We start from the raw sequence: 25,227 nt of genomic DNA, 5'->3' as shown, positions 1-25,227 counted from the left end.
CTTCGTTAACACTATGATGAATATCAGTTAATCCCTCCTCAAGGATTCTGAAGGCATTTTTATATTTCCAGTTATTTTTATAAGCCATGGTAACAACTGCACAATTCTATTAAAATAGAAAGTTTAACAGACTGGACTGGATTTATACCCATCTTGTGACATACTTTGGAAGCAATTTTGTTGAATAAGTTTACAACAACCAACTTGCCATGTGACCCTTACAAAAGGAGAATAGATAAAATAGAAAAAAATTCCGGATATATGCGTTTTCCAGTTATTTAAATCACTCTCTCTTTTTCGGGGGGAGGTGTTTCCAAATAAATATGAACTTACGATTAACTAAACCTCTGTTAAATCTCAGAACAGATTTCTCAGAGAGATATTCTTCTCATTGAAGTTTAATTAATATATTATAATGTGTTTAACAGGGCTACGGGTTTAAAATGCTAAACTGTAATATGACCCATATTCACTCAAATAAAGTGAATAATCACAATAGAACCATTGTATATCGTTATATTAAAATAAAATTATCAGAATTAGGACCATGATTCTAATATAATTGCTCTTCACTTCCAGAATGCAAACCTAAAAGAAATGCTTTCATGTTAAACTTGCTGGACCTCTCTGTTGCATTTGACTTTATACATTGCTTCCTCCCTAATGAAAAGCCAGAAATTCTTCAAGGATTCCTCTTCTTTTTTTTTTTTTTTGCTTTATTTCCCAAACCACCCCCTCCCTCCCCCAGGTACATAGTTGTATATCTTAGTTGCAGGTCCTTCTAGTCGTGGGATGTGGGACGTTGCCTCAACATGACCTAACGAGCAGTGCCATGTCCGCACCCAGGATCCGAACCCTAGGCCGCCGCAGCGGAGCGCACAAACTTAACCACTCGGCCCTGGAGCCGGCCCCAGGATTCCTCTTCTTCATCAACCCTTTAAATATCTGGCATTCCTGGCCGCTATCCTGTTCTTCTTACTCTATTTATTCTTCTTAGATGATCTGATCCACTCTTGTGATTTCAGCTTGGATTTCTCCCCCAGCATCAGTCTCCAGTATCCAATTAGTTGCTGAACAGCTTCACTCAGATGTCCCCAAAATATCTCAACCTCAAAGAATTTTTTTTTAAAAATCATCATCAACTCCTAACCTTTTTCCTCCATTCAATCTCAATGGATGTATTTTCTACCTGGGCTCAAAATACCACAGTTCATCCAGCCACCAAAGCTAGAAGACCAGACATGTTACCTTTAACCATCCCTTTGTCAGCTCATCCATAAAACCCGTGCCTTCTGCACGTTTCTGAATTCTGTTTCTTTTTCTCTGGGTCTCTCCATCTCTTATTTAGATTGATATTTCCTAAGTGGTCTCTCTGCTGTTGCTTGTTCCTTCAATTCCACCCTCTACACGAATATAAGAAGAATTTATCTGAAATGAACATCTGACTGTCATTCCCTTGCTTCAAACTGGTCAATGGCTCCTCATTAGCTTTAGAATAAAACCCACATTTCTTGACATGATTACAAAGTCTTCAGAATTTGGTCCCTACCCCTCTGATCATTTCTACCTCATACCTCTCCCTGCGTACAATTCCTACAGTAACTGTGTGGACACTGTAATTTCATATTGTCCCCTTTATATGCTGTGCCCTTTTGTGTTTCCATACATTTGCTCATGTTGTGCCTTTGCTCTAGCAATCCCTACTCCCTCCCTTTACCCTCTTGCCTCCCCCAACCTCAATCATTTATGTCTTAGCAAAGCTACCACCTCCTCCAGAAAGTCTTCCCTGAAAGTTCTGGCAGAGCTGGGTTGGGTAATTCTCCTTTCTATTCCCTTACTCTATGTAGTGCTTGCACTTAGCACACTGTAAATTCTTCTTTAGTGAACATCAGAAAAATCAATAAAGACATATAAAGAAATAAAATTAATAAACATGTGCCTACATTAACTGTATCTCATCTTGGGCCATGAGGCCTTTGAGAACACAAATGATAAATTATTTATATTTGTAATCCTACTTCCTAGCCTAGTACTGACAGTCAATGCTCAATAAATGTTCTGTTAAATGAAGGTGACTGAGAGGAAAGAGAGCATACAAAAATAAATCACAGAAAAGATAAAAGACTTCCTTGCCACATTCTTCCATACTGGTCCTGTTCCTGCTCATATTTGGGCAGTTACATTGACTTCTTTAATTCTAGAGGGTTCTAGTTAAAAATAACTCCAAATAAGCAATCTTCCACTTCCAGCCAGCAAAATTAATTCTATTGAGAAACTGTCCTGTTCTTGACATCAGATCTCTTACTTTATCACCAAAGGTACACTTTAAAAAGATATGCCATGTGTAATCTCCATCAGGTAAATGGAAAATAAGAAGGAAGAACAAAACCAAGCAGAAAATAAAATAAACTTGGCAGCTCCATGCCATTTATTACATGGAAAATTACTTACATGCAGCAGCAGTACAGCAGCAAGAAAAGACTGTCCTTGACAATACCCAATGTCTTCATCGTAGACAGAGTAGGCCTAGAGAAAAGATGAAGAGAAAAATATTTTAAACCTTCACAGATTTTAACTTAAGTGTTAGCTCACATCAGGCTGCTGCTTGCTCTTGTCCCTGGGCTGTCGACCACAATCCCACTGATCTTTCAACTTGGATGTGTAAGCCATAAGCACAGTAGGATCCCTCAAAGAGGCTGCACATTTCCTAAAGCAGCTCTAGTGTCCCATTATGCCCAGGTTCATCTTTAGAATTTGGAATAAAGAGATGCTCAGAGCACCTAAACTAACTTTAAAAGTTTACAGTTTAACTTTAAAAGTTTATGGTTTATGGTTAGGCAAATGAGATCATGGGAGGCAGAAGCAAAAGGTGGAAGACGGTGGGAAGGTTCTAGAGTTGATGTGGGAGTTCAAATGCATCATACGAGGGAAATCAATGATATTGAAAGTATAGCGCAGATTCCCTAACTAACAGACAAAAAGTTACCCTCTGTAACCTCTAGAAGTTTTCAAAGATCTTCTAAACTACTCTCCCACTTTCCAGAAGGCTGAAGGGTAAAAATGACTCCTCCCACCTATACCACTGAGGCAAACCAGAAACATTTAGCATTGCCCTGAACTTTTTGTAGAATGGCTGAAAGCCCGCCTTATGGTACATATGCACCCACCATCACAGGTGTTCTGGCTATTCACCATCTTTAACATCATTCTAACCAGGTCAGCTGGTATACAGCCAGAGGCCCATTCATAGGAAATATAGTACTCCTTGAGAAGCAGCTGCCATACCATTCAACTTAATATTCACCTTAGTCTTCAGAGGAAAGGATATAAGGCCGTATGCTTAATACATACTAATTAGTACTTCAACCTGCTGACATTATACTTTTTAAAAAAGATACCCTGCATAAGTTTTTAGGAAGTTGAATTAGTTACAGCAGGCAGAGTGTGCTAACCAAAGAGTAAAAGATAGGAATTAGTAGCATTTTCTGTAAAAGTCCAAATAATAAATACTTTAGGTTTTGAGGGATACTTACATATCTGTTGAATATTGTTTTAAAAAACAACACCTTAAAAAACAAAAACCATTCATAGCTCAAAGGCAGTACAAAAGCAGACAGCATGGGCCATAGTTTACTGACCTCTGATTCAGAAGAAAAAAATTCATTCAGGTGCTCCCACATTTATCTTTAAAAGACAAGCATCCCAATTGTGCTGGTTGAGTCTTGGTCATGTATTCCATCTATGTACTGTGCTTCATTTTAGTGAGGGGATTTCACTTAATGTGCTTAATACAAGGCATTATGATTTTGTGAACATAAAAATTGTCTCTGCCCAGGGCAATGGTTATCAAAGATAACTAGGAAGGGTTACCACAGGGAGAGTAAGTGTGGAACCTCTCATATGCCAAGGTGGTCAGAGGACAGGGTCTGGAACTCTTTTTTTTTCACTTAAAAAACAGCTTTAGTGAAATATAGCTTGTATTCAGTGAAATACATACATTTTAACTGCACAATTCTTTGAGTTGAATCATTTATATAACCCCATCATTAAAGAGTATTTCCACCATTCCAGGATGTCTCTCATGCCTCTTCGCAGTCAAACTACCTTCACCCCAGGGAACCACTGATCTGATTTTTACCATAATATATTACAAATATTGCATTTAAAAAAAATTCATATACATGGAATCATATATACTTTTTTGTGTCTGGCTTCTTTCATTCAGTATAATGTTTCTGAGATTCTTCCATGTTGTTGAATGCATTAGTAGTTCATTCCTTTTAACTGCTGAGTAGTATTCCACTGGGTGAACATACCACAATTTGTTTATCCACTCTCCTGTTGATGAACATTTGGATTTTTTCCAGTTTGGGGCCAGTATGAATAAAGCTGCTATGTATACATAAGGCTTTTTGTAGAAATAGGTTTTCATTTTCCTTAGGTAAATACCTAAGAGTGGAGGTTCAGGGTTCAGATGATAAGTGTATGTTTAATTTTATAAGAAATTGCCAAACTGTTTTTCAAAGTGGTTGTACAATTATTATACTCACACCAGAAAAGTAAAAGAGTACTCATTGCTTCATACCCTTGTCAATATTTGCTATTTCCAGTCTTTTTTCTTTTATTAATTCCTGTGGTTTTGACTTGATTTCCCTCATGGTTGATGATGTAGAGCATATTATCATGTGCTTTTAGGCAATGGATATACATTCTTTTGTGACTGTCTCTTCAAGTTCTTGCTCATTTGTTTAACTAAATTGTTCATCTTATTGTTGATTCATGGTAGTTCTTTATACATTCTGTTTACAAGTCCATTTTCAGACATACATATTGCCAGTATTTTCTCCCAGTCTGTGGCTTGCCTTTTCATTTCTTAATGGTGTCTTTTGAAGTACTACTATTCTCTTTTAACCTTCTTCTGCTAATGATGATATTATCACACTCTTCTAATGAGAGAAAAATTAGATCATGGAATCATTACCTAATGAATCTGAAAGGAGCTTTTCTTCATTATCACCAGTTTCCAGAGCTCTGCTTAATTTTAAAAATTGAAAGATGGATTAACATCCTTTTACTTATTTAATTTTCTCTGATTTATACAGTTATATTTTTGATTGGTTAATTTGTACTTTTATTATCCAGAGCTCATGGATATATGTGTATATGTGTGTGTGTGTGTGTGTGTGTGAATTAGTGGGTGGAATAAGGATTAAAGAGAGAAGAGAAAAGGAACAAAAAATGAAGAATGAGAGGAAAGCTTCTAATACTATCCGTATTTGGAGCATTCCTGATGGTGATCTGTCATTTCCTTCTCCACGAACAAGGAACTCTGGGATTTGTTGATAAGACAGCATGTTACATGAGTGATATGTTTTCAAGGCTCTGCCTTCCCCCATGAAAGATGTCTAAGTTGAGGATTCCTTACAACTGTGGATCTCCAAAAGTCAATTATACTTCAACAACCCTAACATGACTTGGACAAATGTTTGATCCATCTTTATAAATATATATCGAACATTTATTGAGAAATGTCCTATTTATATAAATCATTTCTGTTACAAGAGAGGTTCAATAGAAAACGAAGGTCCACGATACATCAGACAGAGAAGGTATGATTCAGGAACTCCACAGACTATTCTCTAACTAGAGAGCTAAGGATAAAAGTGTAAATTAGTAATGCGTTGATCTTACTTTCTACTTGTTTTATGGTTTGGGGTTAGGTTAGCAGCAAATGTGACTTTTCAGAGGCCACCTAATAAATTGATTTTACCTATGATTCGCAGTTTGAAAAACACAGTGTTCTAGCAAGTTCTTTCCCTTGGAGTTCTTACAAGCACTGCTAGGTTTAGTCTGAGCCTTCTCTAACTAGCTGAACTGAATCCTTCCCTCTACTCAAAACTTGCCTCTCTTTGCACCATACCTCTCGCTACTCCTCACTTTAATTGCTTCTCTGGCCAGATGCCTACTCAGTCCAACTCTTACAAACAATCTGGGTACCACTTCTGTAATGGAGGAGTGGCTCCTATTGAACCAACCTTCCCTCTGGTAACAAATTTAAACTATGTCTGGACAAATGTATAAAACAGCTAACTGAAGGCACGGAAGAGCTAAACGAAAGCAGGCAGAAACTGGAGGGGAGCATAAACTTGGAAGAATAGAATGACATTCAGTAATAAAATTCCCATTCTTTATGGCTTTTGCCAGAGGTCAGGCACCAGTGGTACCACAGTGGATGGTTAAAACTTATATATAAAACTGTAGTCTTATTGGCTTGAAGAACCAGAGAACAGGTTGGGGTGACCATAACAGCTAGAAAGCAAGAATGAAAATTCTGGAAGAAAGAGAGTATCAGAACAGAAGCCCTTACTATACTTACTGGAAAATTAAAGTATTCAAGACAGTGTAAAACTGATATATAAGGATAGAGAAATAATCAATAAACAAAAGAAGTCTAGAAGTAGAACCATTTGATTTCAACAAAGCTACCAAGATAATACAATGAGAAAAGGAAAATTGTTTATATATGCAAACATGTAAATATATGAAAATTGCTTCAACAAATGTGCTCGAAAGATTGAATATCCACATGGGGGAAATAAATGAACCTGGATCCCTACCTACCTCACCTTTACACAAAAATTAATTCCAGATGTATCATAGTCCTAAACATAAAACTAAAACTATAAAGCCAGTGAATGAAAACGTAGAATATCTTTGTAACTTCATGAAGGGAAAGGTTTCTTAGCCAGGGCACAGAAGCACTAACTATAAAAGAATAAACTGGTACAGTAGACATCATCAAAATTTTAAAAACCTCCACTGATGAAAGGGCACCATTAAGAAAAAGAGATAAACTATGGACTGGGAAAATACTGCAAACATATCTGCAAAAGGTCTTGTATATAACAGAACTCCTACAACTCAATGTCAAACAACTCAATTTTAAAATGGACAACAGATATGAAAAGATACTTCACAAAGGAAAATCTATGAATGGCCAATAAGAAGATGGCCAAATGTTTGACATCATTAGTCATTAAATTAAAATGAAATTAAAGCCACAATGAGATATTATGACATAGCCACCAGAAGTGAAGGTAAAAAAGACTGATAACACCAAATGTTAGCATCCTTGGATTCCGAAACGCTGTGGGTAGGAATGTAAAATAGTAAAACTACTTTGTAAAACTGTTTGGTAGTTTCTTATAAAACTAAATATACACCTACCCTATGACTCAGCAATTCCATATCTGTGTATTCACCCAAGAGAAATGAATGCAAATGTACACAAGAAGACTGATATAGGGTTAAGAGGTATTCCCAACAGCTTTATTTATAACAACCCCAAACAGGAAGCAGCTGAGATCTTACCAGGAGAAAGTATGCACAAACAAACTGTGGTATATTCATACAATGAAACACTCTTCAGCAACAAAAAGTAATGAATCACTTATTCCCATAACATGGAAGAATCTTAGAACTATTATGCTGTGTGAACATCTTACATGAAAATGATTCCACTCTATGGTTCCACTTATATAAATTTCTATAACAAGGCAAAGTAATGTACGGTTTAAAAAAATCAAAACAAAGATTGCTTCTGGGGGAAAGATCAGGGATTAACTGAGCAGACAGGAAGAAACTTTTGTATCTTGGATTACACAAGTGTTTGCATTTGTCAAAATTAATGAAATAGTTCATCATATTCGTGCATTTCACTGAAAGTAAATTGTACCTACAAAAAAAAAGTTAGCAAATATTGAACTTTAGTTAATAATATACATATTGCAGTATTAGGTGTAAGGTATACAAATGTCTGCAACTTACTTTGAAATGTCCTAAACTATTAAAATGGACTGATTAATTGAATGGAGGGGTAGATAAAAGGATAGATCTGTGATAAAGAAAATATAACAAGATTAATTGTAGAATATAGGTGGTAGGTTTATGGATAGTCAATTCTTTGAACTTTTCCATATATTTGAAAATTTTCATAATAGTTCGAGGGAAAAAAACTGTGGCTATACTCTGTCTCTTCTCTCTGCTCTGGACTGTAGACTACTCTTTTGGCTGGGTCCCCAAGAATATTTTTTTTCTTTTTTATTGAGGTAACATTGGTTTATAATATTATATAAATATCAGGTGTACATCACTACATTTCAATTTATGTATAGACTACATCGTGTTCACCATCAAAAGTCTAGTTGCCATGCATCACTATACAAATGTGCCCCCGACCCTGTTTGCCCTCCCCCTACTTCCCTTCCCCTCTGGTAACCACCAATCTGTTCTCTGTATCTATGTGTGTCTGCGTTTATCTTTCACATATGAGTGAAATCATATGGTATTCCTCTTTCTCTGACTTATTTCGCTTAGCACAATACCCTCAAGGTCCATCCATGTTGTTGCAAATGACAAGATTTCATCTTTTTTATGGCTGAGTAGTATTTCATTGTATATATACCACATCTCCAAAAGTACTTTACATATTCATTCACCAAGACATTATTTACTAAGCACCTATTATGCCTCAAACACTGTACTTAGTGAGATGGAAACAAAGATGATCATAGTCCATGCTCCTCAGCTCAGAGTCTTGAAGAAAAGTTTAGCATGTACAATGAAAAAGTGCACAGTGAGAGAAGTGCTGATGGATACATGAAAGCTCAGAGGGAAAGGATAGGTAATCAGGTCATAGTGCAAGGAGGAGAGTTAAAGGCAAGGAAGTCATCTCAGACAAGGTGATGTTGTCTTAATCTTAAAGAAGAGGATATGACCTGAACTGCTGAAAACTTGGCCTCACTTTTTTTTTTTTTTTTTTTAAGGAAGATTAGCCCTGAGCTAACTGCTGTCAATCCTCCTCGTTTTGCTGAGGAAGACTGGTCCTGAGCTAACATCCGTGCCCATCTTCCTCTACTTTATATGTGGGATGCCCACCACAGCATGGCTTGCCAAGCAGTGCCATGTCCGCACCTTGGATCCGAACTGGCGAAGCCCGGGCCGCCGAAGTGGAACGTGCGCACTTAACCGCGGGGCCACCGGGCCGGCCCCTGGCCTCACAATCTTGAGGGAAGAGTATGGAGATTCTTCAGGCATGCTGCTTGGAAGAGCATGTACAAAGGCATGAGACAGCTTGACTTCTTTATTATGTGGCAGACACTGTGCTAAGTGCTTTTCCATGTTCTCAATTAGTCCTAACAAAGTCTATGAGATATGAAAAGTGAGATTTAGAGAGGATAATTAACTTGAGCAAGATCACATAGCTAGAGCTGGGACTCAAACCTGTCTGAGAATAGAGTCTGTACCCTTAATATCTTTATTACATCACTGCTATCGACTGTTTGTGTTCCCCCAAAATTCATATGTTGAAACCTAATTCCCAATGTGATGGTATTTGGAGGAGGGGCCATTGGGAGGTGATTAGGTCATGAGGGTAAGCTCTCATGAATGGGATTAGTGTCCTTATAAAGGAGACCCCAGAAAGCTCCCTCACCTCAGCATGTGAGGACACAGAGAGAAGATGACTGTCTACGAACCAGAAAGTGAGCCCTCATGAGACATCGAATCTGCCAGCACGTTGATCTTAGACTTCCAGCTTTAAGAGCTTGAGAAATAAACGTTTGTTGTTTAAGCCAGGCGATGAATGGTATTTTTGTTATGGCAGCCCAAACAGACTAAGACAATCACTTAGATTCAGTCTGTGCAGAATTCTTCTTCCTAAACATTCATGTGTTTGGGTTCATGAAAGACGAGAGGGCCTACATTCTGATTTGCCTTGGGGTTCCATAGAGATGGAGGATAAGACTCCATATCCTTAAGAGAAATGACACTGTGATCAAGGGCAGCTTAATCTTTTTTAATCCACGACTTCTGGGTTTAGGAAAGGAGGGTTTTAACTTCTTATGTCATTATTTATTAACATGCTGACTACAGACAGTTGGTAAGGCTTAATCTTGTTGGTGCTAACATTTATATATAATGTAAGTTCCCCTTAATGAAATAAATATGGAAAACAATTGACTTTTCTTGCTTTGTGAATAACTGTTATCCGTTGATAGGAATGTGAACTTTGAAAATAATTTTCCACAGGATAGTGACACTTTATTTGCCAACCCAAAATACACAATAACCACAACTGCTCTTGAATTAACTTAAAATAATTAAGGAAAGTTTTTAGTCTTACAGTTAGATTATGTCTGAAGACTCATCTACCACTTTCTTTCTCCCCAAACGCTCTCTCACACACAAACTTTTACCAGGTTGGTACAGGAAATACAGAATGGTCTTTCTCTTTTGTCCCAGGGATGGGCAACATACAGTATTACTTTATCAGACAAGCACACATATAGGTAAAAATGAAGGAAGCTCAGATTCACAGGAAGAATGAAAAGAAAATCAGAAGATGTTCTCCAGCAAGATAGAGAGGCTGCTATACGGGCATGCAAGAATGGATCAAACTCGTAAAACAGATCCTCACTTAGCTTCTTGGTACTGCTAAGGTAACTGATGTACTTGCTAATTTACTGTCTATGATAGACAGTAGTTCAGTTTACCAGTTTTAACCATGACACGTGTTTCTCCAAACTCCAACCTAAATACTGAGCCGTCTCATTTTTTCTTCAATATAGATCTAAGAGCAATACTGAGAACAGGAAATACTAAGTCAGATCTCCTTCTCACCGTAACAGGAGCTTGACATTTACATAAAGCAATTTGCCATTTATTAGACAGATAAACTGTTTCATGAGTTCCACAATGAGCTTCTGCCAACACGAGGCCAAGACAAATAAACAAATCAGCCTTTGGATTATTGTTCTTAGTACCAGTAGCCCTTAAATGAGCATATCAAGGAAACAATCAAGTATAAAATACATGGAATAAATTTACTTACAAAGTATAAAAGAGATCTGCTCTCACACAATCATAGAGAGAAAAAGAGCTACAAAGGAAAGACTATTTTTAAATAATGCCACTTAATAAGCTAAGTGAAAAGAGGTCACAGAGAGACAAGAATCATAAGACACCTCATCATCTAAAAGAAATCTGAGTAGTATTTAAAGAAAAGATTATTTACTATAGCACTTAAGAATACAAGTGGCCTTTCAAAGAATTTCTTAGCATTAATTTCTCTATTAAATAGCCACTAATATTTATTAATAATTGCTACCCATTGTTCCAGGTGTTTACATATATTAGTTTATTTAATCCTTACAACAACCCTCTGAGGTAAGTACGATTAACATCCCCCTTTTATAGAAGAAGAAACCAAGGCACAGAGAAGTTAAATAACTTCTTCAAGGTCATCCAATTCGTAAGCATCAGGCCAGGAGTAAACTCAGGCAGCCCAGCTCCAGAGCTCAAGATCTCAGCTACTATCACTATGCAGCTTCTGGATCTTAATGACTGTTGACTTAAGTGGCAGAGTTCATGTGAGTGACAAAAACTAAGAATAAAACACAAATTTTTCTTTTTGCTATGTAGCCAATAAATATTCATAAACCAATCAGAGAGATGCCTTTAAAGAACTTAGGGGAATGATACAAAATTTAAGAGTGGCTGACTCTGGTGGGGGAAGGCTGAATCTGGGAGGATCACTTGGGGAGTATTCAAAGATATTGGTAATACTACATTTCCTAAGTTTTAGGTACAAGGATGTAACTTCTATTATTGATTTTAAAAAATCAAAATACAAATTATGTTCATTCATTTGAATGTATATTTCCTAATTTAAAAAATTTAATTAAAAATTTAAAAAATCACTTGTTAGTAATCTGTCATTCAACGGTTTGCGTCACCATTTCAATTTGGGTGACATCACTAGAATATAAATATATGAAAGACCCGCATCAAGGTTTCCTTGGAGCTTCATATAATGACTAAAATGGTGAAACAAATAACCAATAAAAACTACTCTTCTTGGAGAAAACTCCAAGAAGCAGTATAATAGATTCTTGTTATTGCAGCAGTTATGCTCTATGAAGTTGTTGCAAACAGTGAATTGGCAGATATTGAATCACTGCCTCTAGGGGATACAGAGGCTTAGGCTTCAGCGAGCCTCTGGTCACATTTTTGGCAACCAATCAATACATAACCTTGTTTTATGTGTGTTTCTATTTAATGATACCTTATTTAATATTTATTGTTGATTCATTAATATTGAAATCATGGTCAACAGCACTATAACTCATGCCCAGGTGAAGTTTATTTAACACACGTATTTTCTCTGTAAGGCACATCGCAGCCTTCTTGTGCTTAGCAACACTAGACAGCAATTCAGCATTACACTTGGTGGACATTTTAAACAGCAAAATCACCAATACCAAAACTACCAAAAACATAAGACATGGCATAAAACATATACTGCAAAAAGGATATTTGCTTACAATATGAGAGTTAAAACAAGAAGGCAGAGCATCACCTGGTTTCATCTGAACTTGGGACGTGTGCATCAGGTGATTCAAATATTTCCACATGGTACAAAGGCACATCAGTAAATGATCACAAAAGCACTGAGTCGATAATGTTTCGGACTTACAAATACATCTTGGGAAGCAGGAGAATTTGCAAATACGGAATCTATGAATAGTGAGGATCGACTGCATACGTGTGCATATGTGTGTGTGTGTATTCTCTTAGAGAAATATCCATATCTATCTACCTTCTTGGAAACATATACATATATCTTTTTGGATACACACACACATATATCCACATCTAGAATTAAGTTGAAATCATTTATTTCTGAATTAGCCTACGAAAAGCAAATCAATACAAAGTGTTTTTAAGTAATAAAACCAAAATTGTTATTGATTAAAATAATGAACTAGTTTCAAGAAGAGCCACAGGCATTAAAAAAATCAAGTAAATGAAAAATGAATGTAGATGTATTCCCATACTACAATTTAAACTTTTAAAATTTGGTTATAAATCAATATTTCTATTAAAAATATTCAGCACTCAATATTCGTCATTATATTCCTTTTACCCCAAGTCTTCAGAATCATTACCAATGACACGTTTTCTTACTCCTTTAGTATGCAGTACAGGTAGTTTGTGGTGATGAACAGTTCGTTTTCCAGTATTTTCTTTGAAAGTCAGCATGTGTTTCCCATAAAACTAACAATATAGTTATGAGGCACTAAGATTAGCCTAGATAACAACATTAGCCCCTAACAATAGTGCCCAGGAGAGTAACCTGTTAATAGTAAAGTACTCTAAAATCTAAAAAATTTACTTAAAAGTTTTCTAATAGGGCATCTGAATACCAAACACTTCAAATTCCAGCTCTGCCACTTACCAGAATTATTTAATTTCCCTAAGTTTCAATTGCTTTGAGGCAACAAATATTAATTGAGAGTCTACTATGTGAAAGACTGGTCTAAGCAGTGAACAAAACGGGCAAAAGAACCTTTGCTCTCATAAAGCTTATTTTCTAGTGACAAAAGACAATGGCCTAAATAAAAACATACATAAGTAGGTACATTTGAAGGTAATAAGTACAAAGGCAAAAAGTAAAGCCGGGAAAGGGGCTGAGGAGTGCTGGGTTCAGAGCATATTGCAATTTTAAGCAGGGTGCTTATGGCAGGCCACACCGAGAAAGTAACACTTGAGCAAGGAGTCAAGAGAGGTGAAAAAACAAGCCAAGTAGATCTCTAGGAGAAGAGTGTTCCAAGCACAGGGAACAGCTAGTGCAAGGACTATGAAGCGTGAGCAAGTCTGGCATGTATGGCTGGGGCAGAATGCATGATGGAGAGAATAGTAATACATGAAGTTTACAGCCTTGTAAATCACTATAAGGACTTTGGCTTTTACAATGAATGAAAGACAAAGCCACCGAAGCAGGAAGACCAGGTCGATAATTGTAGTTCAGGTCAGGGTGCCTGCAGCGGAAATGGTGAGAAATGGTTAGATTCTGGATATATTTTCAAGATAGGGCCAAAAAGATTTCCTAATGGATTAGATGTGTGGTATTGTGAAAGGCTGTCACGCACAGCCTGTTAACCTTTGCATGGTTGCAAAAGAGTGTACCACGGGCTTGGAACATTTCTTCCTGTGGGAGACAAGGAGCCCTCACAGCCGGAGCTAGGCTTATCACCATGTTTGGGAATATCTTTCCCTGTTCCAGGCTTGCCTGTACTTCTTCATTCTGTGTAAGTGTGTGTGTCATATGGCACCTGGCCAATCCCACTGCTATCTAGGTTCTTGGCGAGGGGGGCACAGTATCCTTCATCTGCAGCACAGGAGGGTATGTGCAGACCCTCTCCCTGCGACAGCTGCAGGGTTGACTCGCTTGCCATGAGGGACTGACACTCTGTCGAAGTTGATCTTGCTGCTTCTCTTTTCTATCAGAGTAAAGCCCTGTTCCATCCCGTGCCTGTGTGAGTCCTGTCTGGGTTGACATCCTGGGACTGCTGCTCCTGGTGGTAGATTACAGTTGTCACTTTCTCAACATGTAGTGTAAGAGAAAGAAAGGAGATTCAAGAACAATTCAAGGTTTCTAGCCTGAGCAACTGGAAGAATGGAGTTACTACTGATTGAGATGAATAAGACCATGATGATAATTTATGATTTGGAATGCATTTGTTTCTAACCGGACCATTTTCAGTGCAGTGCAGTGGTACAGGTAAAATCCTGACTGAAATGAGCCTAGGAAAGAGCTGGAGGAGAGGAATTGGTTACAATAAGTATAGATAAATCTTTTGAGGACTTTTCTGATAAAGAGGAGCAGAATCTTCATCTATAACAGAAAGATAACAACAGAAACCACCACATAAGTTTCTCTGAGTATATGCCTAGAATATAGTGAAGTGCTGAATAAATGGTAGCAATGACAGGCTGATGTCAAGTAGGATTACTATGTCCTTCTTCCAAATACCTGATTTGAGCCATCTATCAAGATGAATACAGAGTTGTCTGGAGGGGATCTTACTCATTACTAAAATTCTTATTGATTCTTAGGGTCACTGACTTCTTGAGAATGATCAGTTTTCTACAAATGCTAAAAAAAAACCTCTAACAATTTGTTTAGAGACATAAGTTATACCTTTTTTTAAAACTCATTGAAGCCTGATATTCCAATTTAAGTCTAAGACATCTTTACAAACTCTCACAAGTAAAACTCATGGACAGAAAGGATAATGAAATTCATCTTCAAAAAGTCATTAAGCTTCCCATTCCCTTCCTGAAGCCATGAAGCAGAGAAAGACAGACATGACACAGAAAGGTGGCCTGGTATGGGGTATCAAACCCTAATCAGGATGGCAAGGCCATCCATCTGGGGAAGTGGGTGGCCAAGAATAGGAAATCAGTGCCTGACAGGAGAAGGAGAAATACGTGCAGGGCAACATTCTGGCACAGGGTATCACAGCCTGACCATGGTAAGGAGGGATTTGCGCAAGAAAGGAGTGGCAGCAGCAATGGGAGATTGGTTACACACAGGGATGTTGATCAAATGGATAAATATATTAAGGATAATGGGAGCTAGATTTCTCATTGTCAGAGAAGGGAGTTGGATTAGAATTTGAAGTATTCCTACGGATCTTTGCTTTTCAACATATACAAACAGATGTAAAAAAAAATATGAACAGTGACATCAACAAAAAAGGCAGAGTAAGGAGCTCTGAAAATGTGCTCCTCCATAACATCAGGAAAAATGGCAAAAATTGTTATTAATCAACTTTTTTAGAGCTCCAGAAATTGACCAAAGGTTTGCAGCAGCCTGAGGAACATTATTCCAGAAAAATAACTTAATCTCTGTAAGAATAGGAAACGTTGTGGCATTTTTAACTTGCCGTAGTTCCACTCCCTGCTCTGCATCTCTGTGATGACCTTGAAAACTAACAGCCTGCATCTGCAGTGAAAACAAACAGCCTAGTAACCATCAGAGGGAGCAAAATGAGGCTAGAGCTCCTGCAAAGAATCATTCCCAGAGAATTATCATTATTTGACCTGTCTAGCGGTTCTCGAACACTCCACTTGCAAAGCTCACTCAACGTGAAAAGGCTTTTTCCCCAGGGGCATTTGTCAAAAATAATTACAGGCAATTGTTTAATTTTGTGACTGCCTGAGGTGGTGGATAAAAGTTAGAGCAGACAATATAGACTAACCAAAAGGCTTAAAAGGAAAAGCTGAGGAATGAGCTGTCTATCAGGGCTTTGAAAGACTCAGATATATTTCTGAGAATCTAGAGGACTACACCCATGTGTAAGGCTGGACAGATGCCCAAGGCTTTGTGCATGTTCAGGAAAGGCCTGAGAAGACTCTAAGCTCTTACCTCTCAAGCTGACCTTAAGGATCTACACAAACAGGAAGTGAACGCAAGACAGAGTTATCAACTGGCTGACTGAGTAATGAAGGCATGCCCAAACACACACACACGACCTCTTGGCAAAAACTGGGAAACTTACCACAGCAAGAATACTAAAGCAGATCAGCTTCTGGGAGAAGTGGGACCTCACAGGCAACTCTGGCTGAGGATTCCCATTTGCCTTGCCAAACTTTCCTCAGAAAAGTGCACTATAGTCTAAGACACTTCCACCTAACCTTCCTTCTTCTCTTGGGGTTGGACTAACATTGTGGTCCAATGACTCTCCCAGCATCCTCCCTATTTTCTCTTACATGCATTTCCCCTAATACATTTTCTTACACATTTAATCCTGTCTTGGTGACAGGCTTCTTAGGGGATCTGGATTAACACAGTCAGTTTCATCAAGTCAAGACCATAGAGTTAATTATACTGACACCAGGTAACTGATACTGCACTCTACTCTCTGAAACAAAGAAAAAAACTGTCAGAGATAGCCTCTTCCCTTAGAGACTGAACACACTGCAGGAAAGACTTAATCAGATAATGTTCAAAACATAATTCATTATAATAATCTAAATTTTATAGAGTATCTTTAATCTGTAAATCACTGTGGGTAGAAGTGGGTGGGACAAGCTTCACAAGAGAGGTGGGCAAGTAAGATTTGAACAGATGGGAAGGAGGAGGAGAGCAATTTAGATTCACACTCTTCCTAGGTCTTTAAAAAATGCAGGAAAAGGTCTGGTTAAGGAAAAGGCTTCAAGGCTTCAAAGTTATAAAGACACTGCCAACTGTATAACAATCAGTAAAGAGGAAATAAGTCCCCATAATTCTATAATTAATCCACTCAGGAAGAACTGAGAGTTTATTGTTAAGGATATTTAAGGCATTTGAATCTAGTGTAGAAATAGATCTCTATTTTGAGAAAAATCATAAATTCAGGAAGCATCATGAGTAGCATTTTATTTGAGGGTTCCTTTTGCTATGTCTTTGCAGGTTAATTTTGTTTTTCCTTTTCTATTTTAAAAAGTAATATCACTTTTATTCTCTTCCTCAAAGAGTAACGTTGTTTTCTAAAAATAGTGACTACAATCAAACCCTTAGGATACACACTAACCCCTGTATTCTAATTTTATGAGTTTTTATCATCCTCATAATCCCACCCTTTTTCTTCTTTATTCTAGTAATAGTGTGATGGCTTCAATTAGCCTTTCCGTTGAAAGACTACAGGTTCCACAGAAACTATAAAGCTATTTCAAGAAAAGCTCTTATGGGACCAAGCACATAAAGAAATTTTTAAAATCTCTTCAGAGACTCTCAACAGCATTACAAATCACTCATTCTCTTTCCAGGACTCCAGTTTCACAAACCTGACCTTTTTATTGTTAACAGTTTCAGAAGAAAAATTTGTATTTAAAACAACATCATATCTTCTCAGTTGAGCTCTGACTCATAGAAAGACTATCCTATTAATATTATATATTTAAGAGAACTAAAAAAATACAACCCCAAAATAATTCCTCATGTATGAATTTAGTGATACTAACAAATGTAGAAAATATTTTTGAAATATTATAAGCAAAAGCTAAGCACAAAGTTAACCCCAAACACACACACACACACACCCCTTTTCAATTTTGGGTTGCTAAGATTTCTTTACATGTATATGTATATGTGTGAGCATGCACTTGCGATTCTAAATGGCTATAAACATAATTGTCCTTGGCAATGAAGCAGAATTAGACAATTTTTCTAAAATGGAAAAATGTGAAATGAGTGATTTAAAGGGAGGAAAATAATTAAATTCTTACTCTGAGAGATTAGGATTTATCAGTATGCTAAGCTGGTACCCTCTTTATCCCACTGTAAGCAAGAGAATCAATGAAAATTTCCCCTTTCCTCCAGAAAATCTGAAACTATTAACCAACAACTTGTCTACTGAAAAGTTTGAGGAAAACATTGTGAAAATTTGATCTTGCATATTTCCTCATGGGGACTAAATAATATCTCATAGAAAGGGAAATTCTGGAAAAAGTGGCCTGCAAGAATATCAAAATAACTAAGTAGAGATTTCAGTGGTTTCATAGTGTCAAGGACACATAAATTAAAGTGTAGGCCCACCAAAAGGGAAGGTCCCTAGTAAATACCTCAGGCTTTCAGTTGAGATCCTGGAAGGGACTCACCCTCAAGGCAAGAAATAGCCAAAACTGGGTGAAAGGGATCCACCATACTGCATCTTCCCACCAGAGGAACACTGAATCTGCTCTGGAGTAAAATAAGACCATCCAAAGCCCTTATAATTTTTCATACATAAGATCCAGGATTCTATTAAAAACAATCAAGCATAAAAGAAAACACGAGTGAATAAAATCAAGAAACAAGAGACAACAGGAATATATTAATAGGTTATCAGATATTAGACTTTATCAGACTTGGACTTTAAAATAATTATGACTAATCTGTTCAAGAAAACAAAAGAAAAAAATAATTTCACAAAGGAAGTGGAATCTATTTTTTCAAAGAACCAAATGGACATTCTAGAACTGAAAAATAAAACGACCAAAGTTAAGAATTCAATAGATTGGAGAGAGGATTAGTAAAAAATATCCAGATAAGAAATACACAAAAAGAATGGAAATTTTTAAGATAGGGTAAGACATAAGGGACATATTAAAATATGAGTACTTGGAGGTCCAGAATACAAGACAGAGGCAAACAATATATGGAAAGATACTGGCTGAGAATTTTGGGAAAGTGACAAACTATGCCAAGCCACAGATTCAATAATAAACAATAAGCAGTACAAATATAATGAAAACCACATCTAGGGTACATCATAGAAGAAACTGTTAAAAATCAAAGATCAATAAAAAATTTTTAAAGCAGAGAAAAAAGATGCATTGGGTGGCAGGGTGAAAGGGGTAAAGGAGCACATACGTATGGTGACAGATAAAAACTAGACTACTGGTGCTAAACACAATGAAGCCTATACAGAAAGTAATATACACTTTATAATAATAATAATGATGTACACCTGAAACTACACAATGTTATAAGCCAATATGACCTCAATAAAATAATTAAATTTAAAAAAAACAAGTAAAAAAAGAAAAAGATGAATTACCTTTAGAGAAACCATGATCAAACTGAGACAGCCATCTTTCAAGAGAAATGATGGAAGCCTGAAGACAACAGAATAACATCTTTTTTGTTTGCTTGTTTTATTTTTGGGTTTTTTTTGAGGAAGACTAGCCCTGAGCTAACATCTGTGGCCAATCTTCCTCTTTTTGCTGAGGAAGACTGGCCCTGAGCTAACATCCATGCCCATCTTCCTCTACTGTATATGTGGGACGCCTGAAATAGCACGGCTTGCCAAGCAGTGCCACGTCCACACCTGGGATCTGAACCTGCAAACCCCAGGCCACTGAAGCAGAACGTGCAAACTTAACTGCTGCACCACTGGGCCGGCCCTAAGATAACAACTTTAATACAATAGGCAAAAATCCTGCCAATCTCGAACTTTATACCAAATACATATATCTTTTCAAAATAAAGACAAAATGATGGGGCTCTCAGACAAATAAAAAATGAAAGAATTTTCACCAGCAGACTTTCACTAAATATTAAAGACAGTTCTTCAAGAAGAAGGAAATGATCCCAGATGGAAGCAAGCAATGCAGGAAGAAATGAAGAGCACAAGAACAGATAAATAGTGTTCTATGTAAGAACAGATAAACAGAAACACATAAAGTCTAAATGAGTACTGATGGTCTAAAACAAAAAAAATAATATCCCGTGTGTCTACTGGGGGAAGTGTTGATTCAGAATTAAATATACGACAATAATAGGACAACAAGCAGAATAGTGATGTATGTAACTCCATAAAGAGATGTAAGTTCTTGCATTCTCCAGGAAGTGATCAAAGTACTCATCTAAGGTAGATCCTAATAAGCCAAAAATGCATGTTGTGATCTCTAGGGTAACCACTCAAAGTATAAAAACTGTGTAACTAATAGTTAAAGTGGAAAGTGGAAAATGGAAAAACAAAAAAGCCAAATAACAGATGAGACATATAGACCACAAATAGTAAGATAAAAAATTTAAAATCAAATATGTCGGTAAGTTCGTTAAATGTAAATATACTCATTACCCCAATAAAAAGAAAAGATTGTAGGGCTATTTAAAAAGACAAAACTCAATTATAAGATGCTTAAAGAGACACACCATAAATATACGGACTCAACTGAAAGTAAAAAGATACCAAAAGTTATACAATGCAAAATAAAGCTAATGTGGCCACAGTTATATCAAAGTACACACCAGCAATAAGAAAGGCATTTTATAATGATAATAAGGTTAATGCGACACAAAGACATAATAATACTAAATTTGTATGCACTTAATAACATGGCCTCAAAATACATAGAGCAAAATTTGACAGAACTAAAAAGAAAAACAGACAAGTCCAAAATCATAGTTGGGAACTGTAGCACAATTTCATCACTAACTGATAGAACAGGAAACAAAACACACAAAACCCAGCAGCTATAAGGAAGATTAGAAAAGCATGATTACAAAGTTTATCTAATCAACACCATAGAGCATATTCAGGTCATAAAGCAAGTCTCAACAAATTTCAGAAGTTTTGAAATCATACCAAGGATGTTCTTTGACTACAATGAAAGTAAGCTAGAAATCAATACCAAAAAATAACTCAGAAGTCACCAAATGTGATAGGTCAAAGAAATCTCCATGGAAATTAGAAAATATTTTAACTAAATGGTAATGAAATATGACATCCAAGTTTGTGACATTACAATGCAATACTCAGCAATACAAAACAAAGGACTACTGAAGCACTCAACTACATAGATGAATCTGAAAAGCAGTGTGCTGCATGAGAGAAGCCGAAAGTACACAATGTATGATCCATTTATATTAAATTCTATAAAATAATCTATAATGGCAGAAAGAACATAAGTGGTTGCCTGTGGTCAGGAACAGGTGGTGGGATTGACTGCAAAGGAGCATTAGGGAACTTTTTGAGGTGATATAAATGTTTTGTATCTTTTTTTAACATAGAATTTTATTCGAAAAGAAAATCTATTTGATTTACATAATAAGAAAACAATAAAGAATACCAGCGTTCCTCTGGTTCTCCTGTATTGAGGTATCAAAAACCCAAATCAAAAATACACGAAAAGCATTTTCTCATCTTTTTTTTACATTCCCCTTTAGAACATCTATCATTTCTTTGTTTGTTTGTTTCTCTTTTTTTTTCTGGAAGTGGAAGCATTTTGTTTATGTCTTTTTATTAAGGTATAATTGACATATAATGTTATATTAGTTTCATATGTACAACATAACAACTCAATATTTGTATACATTGCAAAACGATCACCACAATAAGTCTATTTAACATCTGTCACCATACATAGTTACAAAAACTTTTTCTTGTGATAAGAACTTTTAAGATTTACTTTCTTAGCAACTTTCAAATGCGCAATTCAGTATTATGAACTATAATTATCATGCTATACATCATATCCCCATGACTTATTAATTTTATAAATGGAAGTTTGTACCTTTTGACTGCTTCACCCGTTTCACCCAACCCCTGCTCCTAGCAACTATCAATCTGTTCTCTCTATCTCTGAGCTTGCTTTGTTTTGTTTAGTTTTGTTTTTAGATCCCACATATAAGTGAGATCATATGGTATTTGTCTTCCTCTGACTTATTTCACTTAGGATAATGTACCCAAGGTTGTCACATGGATGGCAAGATTGACAAGGTTTCATTCTCTTATGGCAGAATAATATCCCTTGTATGTACCACATTTTCTTTATCTATTCATCCACTCATGGACACTTAGGTTGTTTCCACATCTTGGCTATTGCAAATAATGCTGCAATGAAAATGGGGGTGCAGATACCTTTTTAAGTTATTGTTTTCATTTCCTTCAGATTCCAGAGAGGAATTGCTGGATCATACAATAGTTCTATTTGTAACTTTTGAGGAAGCTTCATTCTTCATTCCATTGGCTGTGCCAATTTACATTCCCACGAACAGTGCACAAGTGTTCCCTTTTCTCCACATCTTCACCAACACTTGTTATTTCTTGTCTTTTTGATAACGGCCATACTAACAAGTGTGAGGTGATATCTCATTGTGGTTTTCATTTGCATTCTCCTGATAATTAGCGATGCTGAGCATCTTTTCATGCACCTGTTGGCCATCTGTATGTCTTCTTTGGAAAAATGTCTATTCAGATCTTCAGCCCATTTTTTAATCGGATTTCTCTGTTACTGAGTTGTATGCATTCTTTAAATATTTTGGAGGATAACCCCTTATCAGATATATGATTTACAAGTATTTTCTCCCTTTCAGTAGGTTGCCTTTCCATTTTGTTGATGGTTTCCTTTGCTGTGCAGAAGCTTTTTAGTTTGATGTATGTTTAGTATCTTGATTCTGGTGTAATTTGATTATGGTTACATAGGTGTATAAATTTGTCAACATTTATAAAACTATACGCATAAAATGGATACAGTTTATTGTACGTAAATTTAACCTTAATTATGTTGATTATAAAAGTCAGAGCTTTAAGACAGAAAAACAAACAAACTTTGTAAAGATGCATCGAAAGCATTTAGGAGCAATTTGTAGTCTTTTTTTTTTTGGAGGAAGATTAGCCCTGAGCTAACATCTACTGCCAGTCCTCCTCTTTTTGCTGAGGGAAGACTGGCCCTGAGCTAACATCGGTGCCCATCTTCTTCTACTTTATATATGGGATGCCTGCCACAGCATGGCTTGCCACGCGGTGCCATGTCTGCACCCGGGATCCGAACCCGCAAACCCCGGGCTGCCGAAGCAGGACGTGCACACTTAACCGCTGCGCCACCGGGCTGGCCCACAATTTGTAGTCTTTGATGCACCTATTAGAACAGCAGAAACACTAAAAAAATCACTGATTTAAGCATCTTAAGGAGTTAAAAAAACCAGCAAATTAAACTTAAAATGGAGTAAATGAAATAAAAATAAGAGCAGATATCAATGAAATAGAAAGCAAACATATAATAGATAAAATCAAGTAAGCCCAAAGTTGGCTCTTTGAAAAAATTAACAAAATTGATAAACTATCAATTCAATGCGATACCAATCAAAATTCTCAAAGGCATTTTTTTTCCTCAAAAACTGCCAAGCTGATTCTAAAATATGAAACTACAAAGGGGCAAGATAGTAAAAACAATTTTGAAGAAGAACAAAGTTGTAGGCCCAATGCTACCAGTTGTATTGTATTGTATTGACTTATTGTAAAGCTACTGTAATTATAATAGAACGATATTGGTACAAAGATGGATAACTACAGTCATGTCACTTAATGAGGGGGATATAATCTGAGAAATGCGTCATTAGGCAATTCATCATTTTGCAAATATCATTAAGAGCGTACTTAAACAAACCTAGATGGTATAGAGCTTATTACATACCTAGGCTATATGGTACCTATCTTACAGGACCACTGCTGTATATGTGGTCCATCATTGCCTAAAATGTCATTATGTGGTACATGACTGTAGATCAATGAAATGGAATGGTCCAGAAATTACAGGATTTCAATGAGATATATGCACTTCCATGTTTATTGCAGCATTATTCACAATAGCCAAAATACAGAAACAACCTAAATGCCCATTGATGGATGAACAGATAAAAAAGATGTGGTGTATATATACAATGGAATATTATTCAGCCATGACAAAGGAGGATATCCTGCCATTAGCAACATCATGGATGGACCTTGAGCACATTATGCTAAGTGAGATAAGTCAGACAGAGTAAAACAAGTACCATATGATATCACTTATATGTGAAATCTAAAAAAGTCAAATTCACAAAAAACAGAGTGAAATGGTGGTTATCAGAGCATGAGGGGTTGGAGGATAATACTGATGTTCTTTAAGGGTACAAACTTTCAACCAGTAGTAAATAAGCCATAGAGAGCTAATGCACAGTATAATAAATATAGACAACAATATTGTACTACAATCAACAAACTTGCTAAGAGACTAAAACAATTATCTGAACTATTAAAAAGATACGATAATTATGTGACGGAGATGTTAAACAACACTACAATGGCAATTATATTGCAATATGTAAATGTATCAAATTATCACACTGTACACTTTAAATTTACACAAAGTTATATGTCAGATATATTCAATTAAAAAAATAAGCCAGAACTTAAAAAAAAAAAGAATGATGCAGATACAGACCCACATCTATGTACATGGATCTAACTCACAATAAGCATGCTATAGCAATACAGTGAGGAAAGAATGGTTGTTTAAAAATATTGCTGGATCAACTAGAGATACACATGGAAAGAAAATGAAGCTTGACATCTACCTCATACAAAAATCAATTGTAGATGAATCATAATCCTTAGTGTAAAAAGCGAAAGAATAAAATTTCTAGATTACATCAAAGAATATTTTCATGACTTTGGGCTAGGCAAATATGTCTTAAACAGGACATAAAACTAACCATAAAAGAAAAGATTAATAAATTGGGTCTCTTTAAGTAAAACTTAACAGCTTCTGCTCCTCAAAAGATACCATTAATAGAGTGAAATAAGCAAGCCATAGAAAAAATATTTGCAATACATATATCTAAAAAAGGACTTGTACCCAAGACATAGAAAAATTTCATACAAAACAATAAGTGAAAACCCAATTGCGAAAATGAGCAAAAGACAAACAGATTTGTCATGACAGAGGATATTCTAATAGACAATAAGCATGTGAAAAGGTGCTCATCCTCAGTAGTCAAAAGGGAAAGGCATATGAAACCACAATGAGATACCACTACACATCCACCAAGATGTTTAAAATTTAAAAGTTTACCAAGGGTTGGTGAAATAT

General features: G+C 36.3%; 1 protein-coding gene across 17 annotated transcripts in view; it reads right to left on the bottom strand.

Annotated features, from left to right (window-relative positions):
• Nucleotides 1–25,227, bottom strand: part of RABGAP1L (RAB GTPase activating protein 1 like) — a 675,876-nt gene that overhangs the window by 285,610 nt on the left and 365,039 nt on the right. For all 17 annotated transcript variants that reach the window (XM_070590936.1, XM_070590944.1, XM_070590948.1 and 14 more), the window contains one exon: nucleotides 2,452–2,526. In XM_070590936.1, coding sequence (XP_070447037.1) covers nucleotides 2,452–2,526 — 75 coding nt within the window. The remainder of the gene's footprint in view (nucleotides 1–2,451; nucleotides 2,527–25,227) is intronic.

The sequence above is a fragment of the Equus przewalskii genome, chromosome 23, assembly GCF_037783145.1.
Source record: "Equus przewalskii isolate Varuska chromosome 23, EquPr2, whole genome shotgun sequence".
Taxonomy (NCBI): domain Eukaryota; kingdom Metazoa; phylum Chordata; class Mammalia; order Perissodactyla; family Equidae; genus Equus; species Equus przewalskii.
The sequence above is the reverse complement of the archived record's forward strand: the minus strand, read 5'-3'. Positions and strand labels throughout refer to the sequence as shown.